The sequence below is a fragment of the Thermochaetoides thermophila genome (genome assembly GCF_000221225.1).
Source record: "Thermochaetoides thermophila DSM 1495 unplaced genomic scaffold scf7180000011815, whole genome shotgun sequence".
Lineage (NCBI taxonomy): Eukaryota > Fungi > Ascomycota > Sordariomycetes > Sordariales > Chaetomiaceae > Thermochaetoides > Thermochaetoides thermophila.
The window spans coordinates 1,155,854-1,178,929 of NW_006383031.1; the positions used below are offsets into that span (position 1 = coordinate 1,155,854).

At 50.2% G+C, this 23,076-nt stretch overlaps 4 protein-coding genes across 4 annotated transcripts; 2 read left to right on the plus strand and 2 right to left on the minus strand.

Moving 5' to 3' along the window:
* Positions 1–778: 778 nt before the first annotated feature.
* Positions 779–3,018, plus strand: CTHT_0019390 (uncharacterized protein; the record flags this gene model as incomplete). Its single annotated transcript, XM_006692362.1, has 4 exons — positions 779–1,061; positions 1,120–1,134; positions 1,204–2,632; positions 2,697–3,018. The coding sequence occupies 4 exons, from the start codon at positions 779–781 to the stop codon at positions 3,016–3,018; spliced, it is 2,049 nt and encodes a 682-aa protein (XP_006692425.1).
* Positions 3,019–10,099: 7,081 nt separating this feature from the next.
* CTHT_0019400 (uncharacterized protein) lies at positions 10,100–12,232 on the minus strand (the record flags this gene model as incomplete). The annotated part of the gene is made up of 3 exons (XM_006692363.1): positions 10,100–10,182; positions 10,251–10,997; positions 11,053–12,232. The coding sequence occupies 3 exons, from the start codon at positions 12,230–12,232 to the stop codon at positions 10,100–10,102; spliced, it is 2,010 nt and encodes a 669-aa protein (XP_006692426.1).
* A 2,210-nt stretch (positions 12,233–14,442) lies between these two features.
* On the minus strand, positions 14,443–16,615 carry CTHT_0019410 (uncharacterized protein; the record flags this gene model as incomplete). Its single annotated transcript, XM_006692364.1, has 7 exons — positions 14,443–14,553; positions 14,773–15,376; positions 15,499–15,624; positions 15,689–16,047; positions 16,125–16,321; positions 16,393–16,425; positions 16,489–16,615. 7 exons carry the CDS (start codon positions 16,613–16,615, stop codon positions 14,443–14,445), a joined length of 1,557 nt encoding a protein of 518 aa, XP_006692427.1.
* Positions 16,616–20,593: 3,978 nt separating this feature from the next.
* CTHT_0019420 (uncharacterized protein) lies at positions 20,594–22,028 on the plus strand (the record flags this gene model as incomplete). The annotated part of the gene is made up of 5 exons (XM_006692365.1): positions 20,594–20,791; positions 20,863–21,094; positions 21,153–21,411; positions 21,461–21,556; positions 21,611–22,028. The coding sequence occupies 5 exons, from the start codon at positions 20,594–20,596 to the stop codon at positions 22,026–22,028; spliced, it is 1,203 nt and encodes a 400-aa protein (XP_006692428.1).
* Between the last annotated feature and the right edge of the window lie 1,048 nt (positions 22,029–23,076).

Here is a 23,076-nt window from a genome sequence, read left to right on the forward strand (position 1 = left end):
GACGGCTAGCCGCAGTTTCCGCGCTTGTCGCTTGCCCCCTTGTCCCAGGAACCTCCAGTCCAAAGATCCATGCAAGGGGCTGCCACAGTAAGTAACATGCTCAGCTGAAAGCAAGGGGCGCGCAAAAAAACGGGATCTCCCGTGGCCCGAACAACAACACACCGAGCAATTGATGGAGGCTGACCGCTATGTAACCCACAAGGATCAACGACAGAAACATATTCTCTTTTTCCGGGAAAGGTGGGCCATCGCATGCATGACGAAGACAAAATCGGTCTTCATTTGGGGAGTGTGATCGACATAAGACAGTGGTCGGTTGGTCGTCAGAAAGAAGATAGGTTTAAAAACAATACAATCCTGGTTAATTTGTTAGCATAGCACCTTTCTGCAAGCCGTGGACCATTTCTGGAGAGAGGCTTGAAGCTCTCATATCTGACCGATTATCGGATTCAATTAGCTTAACTCTCTGATGGAGACGCCTTTAGTGGCTTGCAGAGAATATCACACTAACAAACAGACCAGGGTTGTCTTGTAGAAGGGCATGTCGGCCTTGACCTCACTCCTGGGCTGCAGCAGGGACAGAGGAGCAGGATGTAGAAAAATGGCACGCATGCTTCGACATACAGTGGTATCAGTCACACGTCAATAAGAATCTGCACGAAAGACGTACATTAGTTCTGTTCATCTAGGTGGTCAATCTTTACAGGCTTCATCGACCACGTCTTTTCAACTGCTGCCCAACACGAAGGCAAACTCTTCCTAAAGATTGGACCAAGACATGGACTCACCACGTCTGAAACCAAGCTCCCGTGATGGCCATTTCACGGCCTCAAATACCGGACTGGAAAGGACACGCGAGATAGGAGACGAATTCTCGAATTGTGTCCTATCCCGGCCAGTCACTCCTAGAACTATGGAGAAGCATGCTTACGGTGCGCATCGCAAACCCAGGAAGATTGTGCTCTGCTTCGATGGCACAGGAAATAAATTCCAGGGAGATGACAGCGACAGCAACATTTTGAAGATCTTCAGGATGTTGGATCGAACAGCAAGTGATCAGTGTAAGTCCACAGTGACCCTGTGTTTCCATAGCAGGTAAAGCTAACGATAAGCTTGTAGACCATTACTATCAGCGTGAGTCGATATCGAATCATCTAGAAATGTGACTGTTGGAAGGCACTGCTGACCCGTACAACCAAACAGCGGGAATTGGCACCTACGTGGTGTCAAAGAGCCTGAGCCATACAGGCAGGATAGCTCGGCTCAAATCGTGGTGCATGAAGGCGAAAGACTCAGCGATTGGCTCGTCGTTCGACCAACATGTTGTCGGGGGATATCGATTTCTCATGCGTTACTATGACCCTGGCGATGAGATATACATTTTTGGTTTTTCTCGCGGTGCTTACATTGCTCGCTTTCTTGCCGAGATGCTAGACTACGTCGGTCTACTCTCTCATGGCAATGAGGAAATGGTGGTGTTTGCATGGAAGGCCTTTGCCAACTGGCAAAGAAGGCGAGAGAGCACCACGCCAGCCGGTATTAGACAAAAGAAGGAGATGTATGCATTCATGAGGGGATTCCGCGAGACATTCTCGCGGCCAGTACGAAGGATCCGATTCCTCGGCCTTTTCGACACCGTCAACAGCGTACCACAATTTGAAGCTGCTTGGATGGAACGCAGCAAATTTCCCTACACTGCGCGCACATCAGCAAAAGTGATACGTCACGCAGTGAGCATAGATGAGCGGCGCGCCAAATTTCGGCAAGACCTGATTTACCAGAGCGGCCAGAACAAGACCTCGAAGGGAGGTGGACGGAGCAAGGACAAGACAAGTGGGAATGGAGAAAGGTACAGAAGAAAATCCAGCTTCAGCTCAGCAAAGCCAGCCGACGGCGTGACGCTTCACAATGAACGCGGGCGCTGCTTGACACTGGACACGCCGGATGATGAAGCTCCATACCGTGTTCGCTCGCACTCGATTCGCTCTCGTCGAACAGGCATGACAGGTGCTTCTGATTTGGACCATCACCAAGATGTGAAGTCCGAGCTCTCTGTCGCCATCCATCCACACGATGAAGACGTCTTGTCCATTGCCGAGTCTGAGGATGAATCAGACCAGGACATTGATGAGGTGTGGTTTGCCGGCGGTCATGCAGATGTTGGTGGAGGCTGGGAAGTTCCCCCAGACTCCAAGCCGGCCAGCCATATCCCTCTTGTGTGGATGGTGCATGAAGCGATGAAAGCCGGGCTTACGTTTGACCTCGACAAAGTTCGTGAGATGGGATGCATGGAAGCATTCGACGACGAGTCCATGGCAGCCAATAGCAGCATCAACAATGGCAAAGCAGAAGCTCTCCACACGGCAAGAGCACCAAGCAATTCTCGAGTGCTTCCGGTCCCCAATATCATGATCCGGTCCCCGACAACGATGTTATGCGAGCCCTCTACAAAACCTTCTCACGGAGCAGATAGACCCGGGAAAGTTACGTCCTCCGCTGTCGAGAGCGGCGATGGCCACCGTGAGACGTTCAGAGAAATGATGGACAAGGCATGTATCGCTCGACTCCATGATCCTCTTGAGTTTGGCGGCGGCCTGCCTTGGGGATCTACTTTAACCTGGAAGATCATGGAGTAAGTGTATACGCCGCTTCAGACAAGCATTGGCGCGAGAACTGGTAAAGATAACACAAGACAGATATCTGCCCTTCCGTCGTATGGATCTTCAGCCAGATGGATCGTGGAAACCCATCCGCTGGCCTCTTCCATGCGGAGAGGTCCGTGATATCCCGGAAAACGCGCGTGTCCATGGAAGTGTTATCCGGCGCATGCAACTGGATGACAAGTACAGACCAGGAAACCTCATCGTCGGTGGCGGAGGCAGGGGCGTTCGCGTCGCACCAAAGGAGTACGGGATTGGCGATTGGGTCTGTGTTGCAAATGAAGGCTCTCCCGTGAACGAAATTTGGATGAAGAGGAGCGTGGTCGAAAAAATGAGGAATAACAATACCAAAAACTAATAAGGTGACAAGGGAGGGACCGATTGCAAAAAGTCAGAAGACTGTATCCATGTAGATAGGGTTGGACTCTCACCGAGATGTCCGTTTCTACCATCTCCTGTCCTACACTTTCCACAGGTACCCGGGCAGCGGTGACCATACGCCAACAACTCAGCGCAGGCCACAGGACAGCGTTATGACTTTGATGGGATATCAACCCTTATTTTTCTGGGGCCGAGGCGCCCAAAAGAATAAGTGTCGGTGGCCAAAAACGGACCCCTTTGCTCCCGCTATTAGTGATACCGTTTTCAGACGGGGGCCAAACGGTATGAATTAACGGAAGGTACTTGATAGGAAACGCCTGTGTCGTAAGGGGCACAATGCTTGAGCGTTTAGCCCATGCAAACATGGGGCAATCCCTGTAATACAGTGTTCTTGCGGCCTTACGGGTTGACCCAGCAAAAGGTCACGACTCACAATATCCGCAAGCCAAAGATTCACTGTGCCATGTACACCAACCTTTAGTTGGGCGGATGAGCTCACTAGGCATTACCGTACATTCCATCCCGAAGTCGAAGTTGCTGGCAAGCATTGTTGGCGCGGTGGTCACAGCAGCCACAGCGGTTAACTCAACCGTTAAGAATATACTCATATATATGTCTCATTAAAATCCGTCTAGCACTAAAACACAATGATTTAGATGGTTGGTCAGTTAGTTTAAAGACTACTACTACAGATAAGGTTCCATGCATACTTACAGTTTACCCCTTATGTGATTGTTGGTGCGGAATTTTAGACAGGGGTTCTGGTAAGCCTTACACTATAAACCCCAGTTTCTTGCTTTAAAACCACTTCGGTCAAAAACTAGTTGGCATAATCAAGCAATATATTCAATATATTCTCTATCCATTAATACCTGTTTCTCGTGATAAAACTTGTTGTTCTGCGATTCAGTTGTAATGTCGTTAGACAAACCCCGGTCCCAAAGTTTTGCGCGAACGAACAAGCCAAGGGAGTATTGAACAATCAAAAGCGGGATAGCAAGAATAGGCCCACAGTTTTTTTTTTTTTTTTCATGCATCTGAATTAACGTGATGAGATGCACCGGTTAGGATTGGGGTTGCGACATTGCTGTGAAGGATCATGAGAATAACATATAGGTAACACGCATATAGAACACACGCATCCAAGCCTGATGACACGATGGCCCCTAAGGCGAAACCATAGTTACTGCAATGGAAGTAGTGTATGTAGTGGAAGAGGCTTAATTCCGTAACCTATCGTATCTACTCGCAAAAAAGTCGGGGATCTTTTGCATCAATAACCAGGATCACAGTTAGATATAGAGATGCTAACAAATTCGCTGTCTACCAAAGGGATGGTAGGATGTGGATCCTAAACTGTCTGCTTTTTTGGCGTTCTGCACTTAAACTTGAATTCTTTATATAAAAAGGTATATCCTGTACTGCGAGATACAAACTTCATCGCAACTGGCTCCTAAGCTTCAAATGCTCATCTGCCAGATTGAACAGCAACCAAGTGGATTTACCAGGTCATGCTTCTTACACAATAGCAACTAAAAAAAGAATGCCTTTAGCTTCCTTAAAAACTGGAAGCTATGAACTACCACGTATTGAAAAAAAAATCCAAGCTAGCTATTGACATCGCCCAAGTGAAGAACTGCATCGCATCACCTATTCCACTCCACTGCCATAGACTCCCTCACGAAGCACCACCTTTCAGCAGTACCATCGGGGCAGTATTCCCGCTGTCTACGTCACAATCAAGCCCTTCTACATTCTTTTCCTTGATAATGTATTCTGCATATCCTATCGGCCTGTTTGCCATCATTGCGCCACCACAAAGGCATCATCGGTTGGTTGAGGTCAATAGCAAGAACCATAAAGCTGAAAACTCTTTGGTTAACAAACCTGCAGGGACGTTTCGCACTATCTGGTTATCTTTGTTTCTGCAATTACATTCTTGCTACCTGATTCAGGACACTTCTCACTCAGGCCCTTCACAGCGTTGGCTCTCTTCTTCCATCATTTTTTTCCCTTGTAAGTACTCTTTTGCTATCCAACCCTTATAAACACTGCTTTGCTACACTTTATGCTCTCACCCAGGCATCACTGGCATCGTCATATAGTTGACCTTGCTGGTATCGTTGATGTCATCAAAGTGGCCAACCAAGTCTTGGAGTATACATTTAAGTTCTATAACAACTGGAAGACACTGATGCGTAGGCAAAAAGTTCCATTCTGAAACTAGGGGCCCCCAAGACCACCTACTATAACATGTCTCTAACCTTCCCTCGGACCGGAAGTTTGCAAACGCCTTCGACAATGATTCTTCAGCATCGCTTTCTAAGCTTGATCCCGTACGCGATATAGACGCCACTGTTCTCTTATCTACCAGTAAGGATGAGCGGCGAAAGTTTGCTCACCAAGTTGAAAAGTGGACAGATGGTCGTTTAGTTTGGATGGGAGGGCGTGGAAGGTTAGCTCTGCCCATGATTCTGCATCGTTTTGATTAATAGAGCGCCCATCTGGATCAAGTGCTTCTGAGAACGCATCAGCGGCATCATTTCCCCGACTAGCCGACACTCATCGCTACAGCTTCAAGCTACACTCTCGAGTTTAGGATAGTCTCGATCCAACGAAACTGAGACTTTTTAGTGCTCTATGACTTATATTCCGGTAGCAGACAAATATAAGCGAGATGCTGAACCTTCAAACGTACTCAGTGGCGCACCAGCTCGGTTTTATATGCGCCTTGTGGAACTATTGCGTTTGATACTCTCATTATGCTCGTTATCTGCCTCACCGTTAGAGGAGTCTTAACCAAGTTCAGCGCAAGAGAGAGCATGGTTACCTAACGGAGGTGGACGATGTCATGGTTCTTTGTTGGAAATATATTCCTTGTCGAGGTTGGGGTATCAAGGGTCGTTACAATGCTGGCGTTTCTCAAAATGCCAGATATAGATGAAGAGAGGCTCCGTAGCCCGTGATCAAGGGCTATCTTTGCCTGAACATGAGGGAAATGATCGTGTTGCTCAAGGTCTTATGGCTGAGTCGGCTCAGTTGAAAGATCAAGGACTATCGAGCTTGGTATTCCGTGTCATTCGGACACGAGGACTTAATGTCGTAGTTTCTATCATTCACAAACACCTGATCTCGGCATGGAAAGCTGTATCTCGTGTCAACGCGGCGATTCCAGGCTTTCTCTTCGGTGTACTTACCGAAGTAATTGGGGGGATGGTAATGGTGGCAAAGATGATAGTTGAATTCAACAACTGCAGGTATATTGGCTGAATGTTGCTAGTCATTAGAGGAAACGCTTATGTTTGTAGTACTCTAGTTACTCCTTTTCTTTTGGTTTTCCTAGCGCTTCAAGATATCTCAAGAATTTGTTGGCAGAGAATGAAAACAAGTGCTTTCTCATGGCTTGTGGCCATCCCCCAGCTTTGCGCTTTGTATCGTATGAGGGTAAAGTTACCAACTGACCTCAACAACCTTAATTGGCATAAATAGCAACTCTTAGATGCAAGATCAGTATTGATCGGATTTCAATAACCAGTTAAGGGACAGAGAAGAGAGGCGATGCAGCAGTCTTGCAGGAATATGGCATGGGCTGATCGACTCTAGACTCAGACCAGGCAGTGCGGTTCAGATAGCGTCCTGCTTCAAAAGGCTTCGTCTCAATCCTTTTCTTCTTATTTTAGCTCTCACCCACATCTCTTCGATTTTTCGGCCTGGTACATCTCCACTGCTCTATCATGCTGCTCTCAACATGGACACCGCTCAGCACCACACTCAACACCACTCTCACCACAAATGGAACGAGCAACGGAGAATTCTATCTCGTTTGCGAGCCATCCGCGGGCTGGTCAGTCTTGAAGTTCTTTCTTGTCAATCATGTGGCCCACTGTTTTACCATCAGAGCCGTTCCTGGGGCGTCCGCTGGCAGCTACATCATTGCCGCCGTTGCTGCACTTTTCTTTCTTCCGTGGGCTTTCTCCGTGGAATTGACGGGATAGTCTGTCATGCACGGTTTGCACAGGACTGTAAAGATGATCTAGGAAGGCGGCACGTGCCGGAGCCCTTTATACCCTTAGCCGGGGGTGGCTATGGCGGCCAATGATTTGGGATACGCTGCAACACTCTTTTCACTTGACTCAGCAACATAATGAGGCCATCGATTCAAAAAAGAGCTCTAGGTTGAGTTTCAACCCGGTTGTTCTGGGTAGGTCTCAAATCAGTTAGCCTAAGAGCAATGGCAATAGTTATTATAGCTTAAAGGCAAATAACCACCCAGTTAATCATAACTAGAAGGAGAACAGTCAAATGCGCCATTGTCCGGCGTCATCTTAAAGATCCACATGACTTATGCAATAGCGAAATCATTGGGGCTCTCCAGTCAAATAATTCCCCGCACTCAAGTTCAGTGCATTGTAATATAAAAACATCCTCATACATGTTCCATGGCTCATATCACTACAAGAAGGACGAACACACACTCACTGAAGTCCCTGCTCACGCTAAGTTGGCTTGGAACCGTTGCATCACCAGGAGTCCTCGGTTGACGGAAGAGTGGCAGCGACACGGTATATCATCGATATATAACTTTCCAAAAGCTGTTCTTGGAGTCTTGCAAGCTATCGCCACAAGTTATACCCTGTATCGAGCTTATGGAGATCAGATTTCGAGATACGGATACGCTGCGTTCGGCCTAGCTGTAACACCATACCTCCTCATGTCCATCCTCAATCGTTTGGCGGAGGCTCTCACGCCAACCTATCCGACTTATAATCTCGTACGCTCGGATGCAATGACCGAAGCTGAACTTCGACATAAAGACAATTGTTAGCCGCAAGTGACCACACCGTGGTCACCGTTGACCTACCTCGGTCAACCCGCGCTCCACTGAGGTCAGGGGCACACTTGACCTTATATAAGAGCCATGCTCATCCACCTTCACGAGTGTGTAGTTTAGAAGGTAGAGCGTTGTTATTCTGCGGCACCCATTGTGCTTGACAGATTCCCTCAGGGCCGCGTGTTCTGCAGGGCAACGCCCAAGTAAATACTCCCATCCACATCCACCATTATCCTTTACATCCAACAACAATGAACCAAAAATTTTCGATGGTGTAATTGGCAGTCTCGTTCCAGTTAGTGCCACAGAAGACACTGATGAAAAGGAAGGCAGTGCTTTAACTGAAACGCAGCTTTCTGAATGGAAAGTAATCGGAGAACATCGTTTTTACAAATGCTGGCTTTGGAACATGTGCCTAGGGTATGTTTGATACCTTCGCGGTCTAGCCACTGCGAAACTCATTTCTCTGGTTCTGGTTCTTATCTAGCTATGGTGCATAGTTTGGACCGATACTTGCCATTGAAGGAGCTGGATCTTTCGAAAGATGGGGAGATGAAGTTATTAGATGGTATGAATGACCACGTTGTCGCTTCAATTCTGACATGCAATTACTGCCCCGAAGCACATGTCAAAATCTTCACGGAGAAACCATCGCGTTACCAGCTGATACGGGAGCTCCATGAGTAGATGACATACGGCGCGAGAGGAACGGGGATTATCCCATGTATCTAGATGCCTGTTATCTGTATGGTAATCGTTGGCATTTTGAGCAAGTTTCACCGTGGGGACAGTACGGCCGCTCAACGGACGTGGACAATATCATGGCTCATTCTTGGAAACTTTTTTGGAGTTTTCATCGAATGTTATGGATTTATGCTGGTAAACCATAGCGCTCACCATTGTGCAAAATGGTTACGGAAAGCTTTGTTGGAAGCAGCTCGCGGCGTATTACCTGGCGAGCCTATAGCCAAACATCTACGACATCTAGACAGCGTGACAAGCATGTTGGAGCTGGCGTTTCGTGTAGCTTAACAATTAAGATTTAAAGTAGCACTGAAGATAATTTGCCCATATAGGCGACGCGTACTATTCAGGTTTTGGAGTCAGGATCCAGACGCGATAGTCATGAGCATCCTGATTATGGTTTTCTTACATCCGCAATGGGGGGGATGGCGATGGTTGGACGCATGATTCGGGACTTTGACGACTGCACTCTCCGTGGACTACCACCAAGATTGCTGTTACTAGTGGCTGTCTTATTGTATGGCATATTCCTGCTCTCCGAGCGTGCGTGACCAAGTCAACCCTACAACTCCCCCAGCAGTTGTTAGCAAGCTTGAGCAAGCGAGGGGTTTCAACCTTTCCTTCTTTCGCTGATTCCCGGATCCAGCCAATCATAGGAGGCGAAGTTGGGATAAACCAATCAGAAGTGGTTAACTGAACGACCCGACGCTCAACACCAAGTTCCATCTCAATCTCGCTGCGTTGGGAGGATTTCAGGAGTACGATACCAGTAATTACACAAAAAGAGTAATATTACATAAACACACAGGCTAACAAACAACAGCATTACCGAAGTTTCCCTGCTGACCATGGATCATGTTCCTTCGGCTCAGCTTCTCAGCTCGCCCCCAGCTCTCCCCTTTCCAACATCTCAACCCAGCGGCATTTTTCACCACAACAACTTCTGCCACTGATGCATTTACACACAAGCTAAGGGTTTAGACTAGCTACTAGCTATTATAAACTACGGTATCGAGCCCGGCAAGTAGGACGAGGACTCGTGCTATGTTATTCTCCTTTTTTTCTGGCAATCTGCCCCACCGATGAGTAGGATGACGAGTTGAAGCGAACGACAGGAGCGAAAGATAAAAGGACGCGACAACATGTCGCAAATATTCAGAAACGGAACCAAAGGCTGCAGCATCCTGGCATGACGCGTCAGTAACCCCGAAGCTGATGCCCAGAAGGACCCGACGTGATGGAAACCTGGATATTGCCTCCATGGTACCAAGAAAGACACGAACCGAAGAACAAGGAACGAGACGATAGGCAAAGGAGCGAACACTGTTTCAGACCGACCATAACTCCCAGCAAACCAGCCAACAGGACCACTGCTACCACCCAACTCAAGCCATTCCTCCTTGGCTCATCCCGGCATCATCCAGAATCATCAGATCAATCGCGATTTATCATCCTGACTAACTCAGCCGGCGGCGGTGCAGGCCTAGGCGGAGGGACCCGCAGTTGAGTCGTCGTGTTTGGATATCCAAGGGCCGGTACCGGTGGCGAAAGCGAAAGGGAACCAAACTTTGTTGGGGTGCGAGGAGGTGACATTGAGCCCATAGAGTCGGCTCCTGAGCCCGGTCCCCACGTACCCGAAGTCGAGGGCGGCTGCGGAAACTTCTCCGACACGTACGACAGCATGGACGGCGAGAACACACCGCTGCTGGCTAGGCTAGTCTCGCTCAAGCTGCTGACGTTGCTATCCTGGCTGTTAGGCCTCGACCGGCGGCGTCGGTTGTCCAGACATTGGTAGTCGTACGGATAATACTGCTGTTGCTGCTGCTGGTCTTGCGGAGGAGGGGGAGGAGGCCGGCGAGCGGATGGCGGCGGGGTAGGCACCTTCATGCCCGACTCTGTCGCTGTCACCATGACTGTCGGGAAATTGGCTGAGAGCGGGGACACCGCAGTAACTTGCGGCAGCTCAGGGCTGAGATGATCCGCGAAGGGGTCTGAAGCGACGGAGATGGGACGTGGACGTGAGAAGCGACGTGACAGGCGTGACATGCCTCGGTTGCTCTGCGTAACAGGTGGTGGCAGAATCGTCCCGCAGGTTGGAGTGAGGCTGCCCCTCTTTTCGTTTAGAATCGCGTTCGTTGTTCTTTCGGCAGGAGCCGCGTAGGCGCTCTTTTCGAGAATGGCATCACCATGGCTGCCGTCTGTGAACAACAAGCTGCCGCCCATGGAAGAGCGCCAGGATTGATGCCTGTCAAAGCGGGAGTATGGCCAGAGATTGAATGGGTTGAGAGTGGAAAGCCTGTGCCTCATCCGCTGCATGCTCGGGTGGTCGCGAAAGCGATACAGGATGAAGAAAATGATCAGGATCAAAACGACGAACACAGCTGGGGGTACGTTAGTATCTAGATGCTAAGTGAGTGTCAAAAGGGGACCACGTACTAATGCATCCACCAATAACTCCAGCCATATTATTGCCATTCGAGCTGTCTGGCAAAGCACTGGTGCGAGGGCCGCCGCTGTTTCCAGTACCTCTATTTCCGGGAAATTCACCGACCGTGCCGCCATTCGAGCCACGCCCTCCATTAACTCTGTCTTCCCACTCATCGGCATCATCCCAAACCCAAGTGAATTCTCCATTCTTATCATACCCAGTGCTGCCACCAGAACCAGAGTTTTCCGGACTGGAGCCTCCCCAAGTTTGGGCGACCGCTTTTGTGTCATCCTCCGACTGAGTCGACCATTTGGACTGATTGGAGCCAGACCCCGAACCAGACGATGAGCTACCACCACCATTGGGTCCCCGCGATGAACCAAACGAGCTAGTGTTTCCGGCAGATTCTTGCTGGTTTTGGCTCTTGCTTTCAGAGCCACTGTTGCTACCACTAGACGAGTTGGACTTGCTCCTGCCGGATGACACTCCTTGATTTTGGTCGGATTGTCCGCTGGTGTTCCCTTCATTACCGCTGCTGTTGCCGGCGTTGGTGTTGCCGCTGTTGCTGCTATTATTGCTGCTGTTGCCAATATTGAATCCAGAGCTGGAGTTTCCTCCAGAGCTAGAGTCCCCTCCAGAGCTGGAGCTTCCGGAGTTAATCCCTGGTTTCCCAGAGTTAGAACTGGAAGGAGAAGGTGCGGGTGTGCTTGAGCCTGAGCCAGAACTTGTGCTCGGTTTTGAGCCTGAGTTCGATCCTGAGCTGGAGCCCGAGCTGGAGTTGGAAGAACCGGAGTCAGAGTTCGAGGGCCTGGAGCCAGATGATCCAGAGTTCGGCGAATATGAATTGGAAGAACCTCCTGAACTTGAGCCGCCGCCCGAGTTCGAGCCCCCACCGTTATTGGCCGGTGGCTGAGGGGCCGGCGGGTTTGGAGTTGCAGACTGCTGAGGAGTCGTGGGCTGTTGCGGTGTCGGTGTAGGGGCAGGCTGGGGATCAGGAGTAGACGCCGGGGGCTGGGTTTGAGGTGTTGGGATTGGAGAGGGAGATGTCGAGCCAAAGGTTCCAGCGCAACCATTCTTTTGGCCGGTGAGAAGGTTGCACACCGGATCCGTGACGGCTCCCAGGAGCTCTCCCAAGAGACGTTTGGAGAGCATTCCTCCGAGACGGGGACTAGAGTCTGTCGCCGTCATTTTGCCATGAAATGAGTGTGTGACTATTCAAACAATCAGGACGTTCAGCGACAAGTCCCAGGAATCATCGCTGTCCTCTGACAGCAGAGCGTCAGTGATATTTCAGAAAGAAGGCCAGAGGCCACCGAAGTTTGCGATATCAAACGAGTGAGCTAAGGTCGGCATCAAACATCAAGAAGGAAAGAATAGGATGTCTGGGTTGGAAACATCTAGGACATAAAGTCCAGCGCTCCTCTTACGAGTTAAGGAGAGCTATGATTCAAAATAGAACTAGTGGAGGCTTGAAGCTAGAGGTCTTCGCAGCCTCAAAAAGGCCGAGGACTCAATGGAGGACAAGCGGGCGGATGGGCCGATCGTCCGGAGGTCTGGGGCCACCGGAGATTCAATGAGGTCGGGCGTAGCCGGCTCCGACAGGTTGGAATAGTAAGGTGCCTGCATGAACCATTGTAGCGCATGTTTTGCCTGGCTGTCGCACCCCGGACAAATCAAGAAAAAAAAAACAAACCAAAAAATGACAGAAGCTCGGGACTGGACGATACTGCAGTACGGTTGCCTTTCCAGGAAGTGATCACCAACACCATGCCTGGCAGTTTTCCCCTCCTGGGCTTAGGGCGTGAGTTGTTCCCTTGAGATGGTGGTCGTGGCAGGACAAACTCCTGCAGCTCTCTTCAGCTCAGGCTTGGCCATCACCTGCGGCTGAAAGTGAAACGGATCCCTGTGAATTTTCACATCAAGCAGGTCTCACTCGTCGGTGGACCGAATGAGCCAAAGACGTCACATTCAGTGTGGCTGTTTAAAGACTCGAGTGTCCTCAGTAAAGGCCAGAGATCTTGTTCAGCTTCTGTCAAGTCAAAATTTGGTGAGTTTTCCTTGACCAACTCATCAGTATCTTACTGTTTCTGGATGCCTCTCAAGGTGCAGTTCGTCACCGTGTAAACGATGTAGATTACGTAGATGTTTGCTTATCTTCTCTTCTGCTTTCCCCCTGGTCTTTGTCTTGCCACGGTCAAGAGGTTCATAGATACAAGGATGGCGTTGCAACGGCTACCATCCCGCCGTGGGGGGGTGGAGAGATCAACCAAAACAACGCCTGATTGGTAGCTGGAGTCCGCAAATCGTCGGCCTTTTGCCCTGCAAGGCTCGACCCCCCGATGGTCTGCCCACGTTCACGGATAGCCGGCCTTGATGGAGCCGAGAAGACATACAGGCTCCGCAAGTCGCTTCCCTTCGCCGCGGCACTTCTTTTTTTTTTTGGCTTCTCTCAACGTTCTTGAAGAATCATACCTCCAGTCGGCTGCAAATTTTGACCGCAGGATGAGATGGCCACCAATATGGAAGTGTTTGCCGATGCTCTTATCAGGATCAAGGCAAGCGCCCGGAGGGATACACTGAACTAGGTCACTTCGTTTTTGCTTTCCCGCATCATCCTGTTCAAGCTATCCTGCTGTTAATGTGATCAATAAAACAAAACACCAGGTCTCTGACACAGCGATACAATACTAAGCCTTGAAGAGCAATACTAACATGAGCTTCAATTATTGAGGATTCTTGGGATATCGCCATCGTAATCAGTTATCAAAATGCCCAACCAGCATGAACAAGAGTCCACCATGACTCAAGATGGAGGTTTGAACAGTCCAACATACCCCTCACTTGATGGACTTAATCGTCAAAACCGGTATCTTGGCCTTGAAGATTCTCAACCTTATTCTTTGGCTGCAAAGCAAGCTGTCACCGACTAAGTTTCTCCTCGGAGGTGCCGTCTGGATCACTGTGTTCTTCCTGGCTCCTCTTCGAAGGCTCCAGATCGGCCTTCCACCCAACCGACAGATGTTTGCAACATGAGCAGTGGAACTACTATTGTGGAGCATAGTGAAAGCGCTCACTTGACCGGGCTATGAAGCCAGAGGTGTGTGTGGACTCCAGAGATCGTTGGGGCGGTGGCCAAGTGCAAGGCTGACTGATCAAGGCTCTGCCGAGCCGAGGCCGGGAAAAACCGCTGACGTCGTAGCCAGAGAGTAACGTGATGATGAGGCTGAATTATACTATGACAGGCCACGCTTCCGTTCAGTGTCATACATGCCGGCCCCAACAAGTCTTTGACAGGCTGCAACAGACTGCAACCTTTTCAATCTCACACGTCGTGTCTGCAACCTGCAATGTTTTTCACGAGTCCTCCGATCCTCCTGCTCGCTTGGTTGACACCTTCACTACCTCTTTTCAGCGCGGACCCAGAAGTCTCGTGTCTCCCACACACCATTGTTAACAATGATCGGCGGTTTGAGCGGGTCCACAAGCGACCAGTTGTATCGTCTCATAAGCTGCACCCCAGTTAGCTTCGTTTCAGGATTTTGCCGGATCTCAACGGGGCCAACTCCCGGCCCGCGCCGTTTGTAGCGCATGCAACATAGGGTCTAGATCCACGTCATTTTGTCATGAGCCCCCGCCGCGGAACATCGACCCGCTCAACTTCAACAACCTTCTAGAAAGAAAAGAACTAAAGACTTCAAATTAACTACTGTGAGCAATAAAAGACTCACCTCAGCAATAACTTTGCGCATCTCCACGTATGCCAACGACCGTCCGGCACACACGTACTGTACACTGCCGAACACGAGCTCCACCTTACGAAGCATCTGCGCGAACCGTGTATCTTCTGCTGCATCTCCTGCTACTACCTTTACCTCCTTCTCTGCCTGCAGCCATCTCTCCGGCCGGAAGCAGTCTGCATCTGCGCCCCAGAACTGCTTGTCTCTGCAGATGCCGTAAACACCAAGTGCCGTGTCGATCTCTGTGCCGGGAGGGAGATAAACGCCCTGGATCACATCACCTTGTTTGGTGATGGTAGGCGAAGACAACGAGAAGGTCGCAGATATGGTTGAGTGGGGGACAACCTTGGGGAACGGGCAGGACGTGGCTGGAGGGAAAAGACGCAAGCCTTCACGGACCACAGCCTGGAGATAGGGCAGTGTACGCGCTTGCGCGTCGGAGATAATGTTTTCGGAGCTGATGTCACTCTCCGAGGGGGAAGAGGAGTAGAAGGCGTCCAACTCGACCTGGAGGGCGTGGTAAGCCGTCGGGTTGGTGAGCAGTTGCAAGAAGGTAGTACGTAAGAAGGACGCGACGGTATCGGAGCCGGCCAGGCTAGGTTGCGGTAGTTGAGCTAGTTATGATGTAATCAATTTGAGCCGGCGTCGTGGGAGCAGTGACCAACGCCGACGCTAAGCCGGGTGGTATAAAGAGGTTGGTTGGAGGGACAAGCATACAACTGAAGACCAACTTCTTGGCGGAGGGCTGACAGTGGGAGACCGTGGTCGATGAAAGACTGAAGTATGTCCCTTTTGGACTTGTCGTCCAGGCTCAAACGTTTGGTGATCACTTTGTCAACACTCCTTTGCAACAGCGTCAGCCCTGAGTTCAACTTTTTTGAAAGGATAGTTATCAATGGAGTTTCACTTAATCATAGCACCCAGCCCAACCTCCTGTCCTTCATGAGGCTGAAGCAGGTAGATCGGCCACTTCTGGAGCAAGCCCCAGATGTTCATGTTGTATCCCAGAGCCACAATCACTGGGAGTCCAGACTTCAGCGTAACAATAATGTTGTCGATGTCCGAGTCCTTTTCAAGAATACCAAATGGCTCACTGTACGCGATCTCTCCGATCGCATCGAGCGTATAGAAGTGCGCTTTCTCGCCAAAATCCATTGGCACACAGTCGCCTGGATTGCAGGCATACTTACGGTCAATCAATCTAATAAAAGATGAGATAGCCCGGTCGAAGCCCTTCTCGAGATCTTCCGTATCACGGCCGGTGTACTATCGAAACGAGAAAGTGTCAGACCTCTGTCTCTCAAAGTCCAAGAAGAAATTACAAGTTCTCTGGGCAAGCCTACCGCAGGCATGACACGCTTTAGCCTGTCCTTACGGAGCTCGGGATCTCGAATATTTGACACGTGATCATCCTCGCGCAAAATCCTATGGATCTTGTACCACTCTGATTTGCGATACTCAGTGCGGGCTCCTGAGATCCGGTAGAGAGCATCCGAGTCCATGACTACAACCTGCGTCGGGGCAACCCTGATGACGGGGCCTGGCTTGTGTCAGTGGGATGTGGCTTATTTTCACGGTTTGGTCCGGGCGTTGCTCATGTTGATCACTCACCATACTTTTCAGAGAGTTGATGAATGTCTTGAACTAATGTGCGATTCATAAACCGTTTTATGATCCAGAAATTAGTCCATCCGCAAACTGCTGGACCAGGAACATGACGGAGGGGCAACCATCGCTGGACCCTGTGGACGACAAAGGCCAAAAGAAGCAAGCCTAACGCGAAATAAACAGCCTCCCTAGTTGAAAAGCCGTATCCAAAGATGTCCACGGCCATCTTGGCCAGGGCTGGACAACAGGCTACCTGGTGCTTAGTCTTGGTTGCACAGGTTTAATGTTATGAGCGATCAACGCAAGCAACTAACGATACAAGGACTGTTGACGAGCTACTGAACACTTAAAGTTGTTATCCTCAAGGCCAACAGCGAGAAGCCATAACTTTAAACCTCCAACTAAACCCCCAGGTACCCCAAAAGACGTGATGTCAAAGCTGTTTCTTCTTACGCATCCCACCTAACCTCTTGTCTCTTGACCTTATTATTAGATCCACTACCCGATAATCACCGGCCCGCTCCATGTTTCTCCCCATCTCTCTTGCCGCTCAGTAGCAAGTGACTTTCTTGCCGACACCACATTTCCCGTGAAGATTCCTGGAAATTTGTTCGCACCTAACCAGGTGTCATGCCTTTCCGCAGAAGATCTGAGCCCAGTTCTCATTTCTCTTATGGCAACTCCAGCGAATCATTTTCCTCGCTTTCAGTTTAACCTTGACCGACTCGAACCCCATTGGCATGTGACAGGGGAATGGGCTGATCTTTTTCCACTCAGCGCAGAGATAATGGTGGGGGATGATGGGATGACCCCTGTGTTGGTGCATGCGCAGGGAGCAAGCTATAAGTTCAAGAAATCAATTTTTGGATTCTGTGATAGAGGTTTGACTGGAAAAGTAGTCTCAGAAAGGGGAGCTGAATACGGTGATTGCGATGCAACAGGATAGCGAAAACAGACATGCAGTATCATTGTGGTGTGACTGAGCAAAAGCCCTCAAACCTCTGGTGGGTTTCACAGTTACCACTCGGGGAATATGTGAAATGGAGTGTACACCGACAATTCCTCGAGTTCCCTTTTCTGGCTAGAATCCTTTTGCTTTAAAATCAGCATCACAAACATTTCCACATATCAAAGCAGCCAGAGAGCCTTCGCTGTTGCTGGCACTGCACCCTGCCACCTGACACCGCTCTGATTCGAGTGAACAAAGCCTCACAAAAGTAGGGCTATGTGCCATGTGCATAGTGGCGCTCTGGTCACGCCGTTTATATCTTTGTTTATGGCCTGTAACATGTATGCATAGATAGCAGCTGCATATCCTACAGGACTACTACTTATGGCATCGTGATGCTGAGTAAGGTACCGAAGATGGCACATGTCGAGTGGGAAGGGTTGCTGTGCTACCAGAGATAGAACCCCTAAACTGATACCGAATGCTGTCTGTGTTACTGTCGCAGATCGAATGTTTGAGATGGCAGATTTGTGTAGCCCTACCGTACAAGATGTCAATTGGAGCGCTTTGCATAGTGAGTGTATAAGATCTTAATGATGAGAATCGTCAGAATGATGAGTGGATAGAACCAGAACGTTTGAAATGTTTATTCGAAGCGTATGGCAAACTTCGGCAATGCAAGAAGCTCAAACGTGCTGAAAACGGTCCCGTGATCTCTTCGGCGAACCTATCTCCGAGATCTGGATCTGAAGACGCACCGAGAGTACAAAACCCGCTGAGAGAACCACACTATGACGGATGTAACCTTCCACATGTGTCGCTGTGGGCCGCAGAGCCTCACAACGACTTCGTACCTACTTTTTGAGCAGTAAAAAAGAAGCAGATGCTTCGTTTAGTCTACGTTTTAGTCAACTGCAAATGAAAGATGCAGACCAAGATGTGGACTGTGACCATTTGGTATGACGGAACTCTTTATTTCAGAGGGTTACAAGTCGGGAGGTGGTCCATCCTCACCGAGGAATGCCTCTAATAAAGCTCCTGTGGCCATCTTCCTAGGGCATTTGATCTTTTTGCGGCAATATAAACCTCGGAATGATGCTTCTACATGGTCCAACTAACCTGAGTGTTATATACATGCGGCGACGAAGATAAAACTACTGTCAGCCGAGGAAACCGGACATATGTCAAAGTTTGTCATTAGCCCCGGAAAAATTTGTATACTCATCAACCCGAGCTTGAGTTCACTGTCTTCAAAGCAGCCGTTCTCAATCTGGAGCATGGAGTCGGGGACTTAGGCTTTAAAGCCGGAATGTCTAGGTCAACGGTTTCAGGGGCAATCCTTCTACAGAGAGATCCAGAACAGAATGAGATTCCCATTTGGGAGAAAAGACATCAAGTTCTGATCCAATATATTGTTTTCCAAGAACAGCGATGTGCTGCTCGGCAACAAAATGCTTTGTTGTTGACACGGCTTCAGTGATGCTCGGGCCGAGGTGTCAGTGGAGCCTTGACGGTTTTGATACCCACCTGGACCCGGACATCCGGGGCCTAGCTCTTCCTTGCAGTGGGGAGAAAGCACGGGACCGGCCCGTCCTTCGAGCAGTTCGTGCCTGGCTAGGTGCTGGAGCTTGTGATCTTCGCCCTACGAGGTTGAAGTATATGCATAGACTAGAACAACACCTGGTATCAGCGAGAAAACCGGGCTGCCACGTGTGGATGGAGTTTCAGGGACAAAGATCGTGTGAGCTTGGACAATGGCAAAAAAGATGGTGAGAGCGTGGAAGAGGGAATCCCGAACTTTGCCGGCAAGCAACGTGGTTGTGGCCAGAGGTTCAGCGAGCAAGGAGCGCATCCCGATATGACCCTCACCATCACACGAGGGCGGTGGAGGGCCATGGATTTGGTGGATCGAGGTCAAGGTTTCTTCGAGAAAATTTTTAAGGTCAGACCCTTGCTCCGCCAGTGAAGGTGAGGTGAGTCCTGCTCACCAAGCTCACCGTTGGCTGCGGTTTTTCAATAGGCGGACCGGCGGAGTGCCAAGCATACTTAATAATAATGGACCCTACCCCAGAGCTGACCTCTGACAATAGTGTTATTGAATTTTGGCGGGGTCGAGCCGAGTCTTGTTGATGAGAAGGTGACAGGTCGGCGGACGGCGGACCAATGGGCCGGGGCGCGCCGCGTGTTATTGGCGTCTCTGTGCCGCCTTGAAGATGAGAAAACTTTTCACGTTCTTTTTAATGTTGGGACACACAGAAAGGCCGCTGATTGCTTTCCCATTGATTTCCTTAGAAGCGGGGCTCGAGGCAATGACTCCAAGATGCATCCTGCATCCGCGATCGCAACCCGCGGGATGATGCAGAGGACGTCCAACATGCACATCGACACACGCAGTTTTCGAGAAGAGTCGGAACGCTGCAAGGCAGGCCAAGGGCAAGCAAGCGTGGAAACCTTGGAAGAAGCTTGGGCAATGAAATCGCGGGGAATGGATCATGCCATGATATGATTGGATGGAACAGGCAAAAACCCGGTTTGCGCCTCTTTTGTGGCTCGATCCACCCCACTGGTCCCTGGGTGGCTTGTGGAGCCGGCATCCTCGGGGCCAGCCAACGTCGACAAGGGTCCGCATCCTCCTCTCAACCACAACTTCACATCTCATCAGCCTTTGCCTGAGATTAGTCGGCGACGAGTGTGTGTGTGCCACTGCCCAGTGTGCCCACAGGGTCACGGCCCATTTTTCGCTCCCGTGTCTGTCAAAAGCCGCATCCGCGGACCCAGTCTCTATGGTACGACAGACGCAAGACGCAATGCCTTATCCGACAACGATGGGTCTTTCACATTCTCCCATGCCCTCTGCGTCTTCTGAGCAGCTGAGCAGCGAGCACTCATCCCTGATGCCGGCCGGCTCATGCCCCGGGAATGCCTGCCGTCATCTTCGTGGAGCCACGATGAAGGTCACCCACTCACCACACGCCATTCGACTGCTTTTCCCATCCGCCATGACTCCGAGTCGCGAGCTTCAATAAGAGGTAGTGCCCTGCCTGCTTCTCCTGAAGCTCTGGCTGTCGAGTCTTGAAGCCACGTCTCCGTCTTCCCCAGGGACAACAACGCCAACCAACGACAGCCACTCCCTCGAGCCTGGCATGCGGATATCCAACTAGACCTTTGCCGATCGACACACGACCAACGGCATCTGCCCGTCACTGAGGTCAAGGGAAAAACCACAGGTCTTCGAGATCTATCAGATCGCCAACCATGACCCCCGTCCCGCTCCCTTCGACGACGCCGGTGATCGACCCTTCCCGGGCAGCCGAAAGCAAGACGGCCCAGATCCTCGCCGTGCTGACTGTCTTCCATGCCATTGCTCTCATTACTGTGTCGCTCCGCATCTACGTTCGCACTGTCCTCATCCGGGCTCTTGGCAAGGATGATCTGCTCATGGTTGCCTCTGTTGTATGGACATCCTCCCCGTTCCCGTGGACGCAGCTCATCGTGTTCATCTATCTGACACCGCGCCACAACAGCTGTGTGCTCTTGGAGGATGGATCATCTTTGTCGTCCAGGCTCAACATGGACTGGGGAAGCACCAGGAGACTATCTCCCCAAGTGACTTGGTCTCCATCAACCGCGCCTCCTTTGCGCAGTCCATTCTTTCCGGCATTTGTGCCATGGCATTCCTTAAGATCTCCATCGGGTTCAACCTCCTGCGGCTCGACGCTACTCGGTGGTACAGGTGGTCCCTTTGGGCAACAATCGGTATGCCCCCTTATTAGAAGACCTCGAAAGTAACTATTTCCTGACTGTTATGCTGTAGTTTTTGTCGTATGCTACTCAATCCTGGGCATGATTTCGTTCCTTGTTCATTGCGTGCCCGTTTCCGGTCATTGGAATCCCGCCGTTCATGCCAAGTGCTACGACATCGATTTGTTTGTCGCATTCGGCATCATCAATACATCGTTCAACATCTTTACCGACGTTCTTTTTGCCACCTTCCCCATTCCTGTCATCTGGTCACTCCAGATGAAGAAAAAAGAGCGGCTCTATTTGATCATCATTCTGAACCTTGGATACTTGTAGGTTCCTTCGATCTGGGAACGCCTTCAGAGTTACTGACCTTTTCAGCGCTGTTGCCATGGGCATTGTCAAGGCTGTCTACCAAATGGGCTTTGCTAAGGAAGACGACAAAACGTTCCAGCAGTCCACTCATTTTTGGGGATTGTAAGCTTATCGGCCCCTCCCAGCATCGGACGACGATCTAACAACTATTTGCAGCTTGCAGCTCAACATTGGCATAATTGCGGCGTGTGCCCCTGCACTCAAGCCGATCGTCACCCGCGTCATGCATCTCCACGACCACCACAGTGAGACTGTCAGGAATGGTGCTCATTCCCCGATTCATGACGTCCATGACAACGGATTCAGGAGATCGAGAGCCCCTGGCCACCACAACATGGATCTGGAAGCCGGCCGGGGATTTCCGGCACCTGAATTCGACGACGAAAACGCGCTCGCTCCCGCCAAGGACGACAGCTCCAGTGCAGCAACGAGTTTTTACAAACACCAATCGACTGGCAGCACGAGCAGTGACGAGGTCGTGTTGCCAATACCCCTTCCAACTCTCCAAGAGGTCGAGGCTAGGTGGAAGATCGTAAAGACCACCGAGATCGTGGTCACAGTGGACCATAACTAATGATCGTTGTAACGACTTACATCCCGGTGGCCAGCGGAGAGCAGGGTCTCAACATAATGGATTACGGAGCAGGGTTGCTCTGGGGCATGGTCTCGACGACGTAAAGAGCTTGGTCTCAACACTCAATGTTGGAGCAGGGCCTCACACACCACCAACGAGCAGGCCTTCGACACGCTGAGGAGCTGGACCTCGAAGCGGAGGAGCAGGATCTCGTTCTCATGTGATGAATGATACCATTTTCTTCCCTTTGTTGATCGCGCACTTTCAGCAGCATTTGTGCTTTTACTTCCTCTGTACATACGTATGTACAAACCTAGGAGATACCCATTTTTGCCGGCACAAAAATCAAGATTTCATGATGCCGCGCCAAGAGGATATCTGTTGATATCTGACCTGAGAATGAGTCTTACACCTAGACCAAGGTCTTGATCGCTATGTTACGTACAGCCGTCGTTGCCAAGACGCTAATGCAGGAACCACACCATGGCTGCAGCTCTCGCTCCCACGGTAGCCAGGTCCTAGTTTGAAGTTCCAAGGCAAAAAGTGCCGCGTCTGTCGGCAATTATCGCTTCAATGGAAATCGGCTTCCCTCCAACACATAGCCGGTGGCCTGTTCCTATAAATATGTAAGACATTCCCCTCCTCAAGCAGGTTTCCCTATCCGTATTCGTTACTGTTAACTAAAGATGGAAACTGGACCCTTCCGATTAGAATCTTCCCTGCCGTCGGGTGTGAGTGAGTGTCCAACACCTGCCGGGCTTGATCTCCGAATCCGTATGTGATCGTCCCATCCAACGTCCGAAGCTTCAGTGCCTGAGCCCCAGCTCCGGCTCCGGACCAGGGTTAGGGTTGTTATTACAGATAAGGTCGGCACATTAACAGCAACAATAGCTTTTGGAAGTGGTTTAGATACGTTGAACTTAACATTTAGAAAGCGTTTTTTCTGGATTCTGTGTCATTTGTGACATGACTAAGCACCTGTTCCGGGTTTGCATAGTCTCACAAAAGGCGCTAACAGCCAGTGAACTTTATCCACGGACCTCAAATG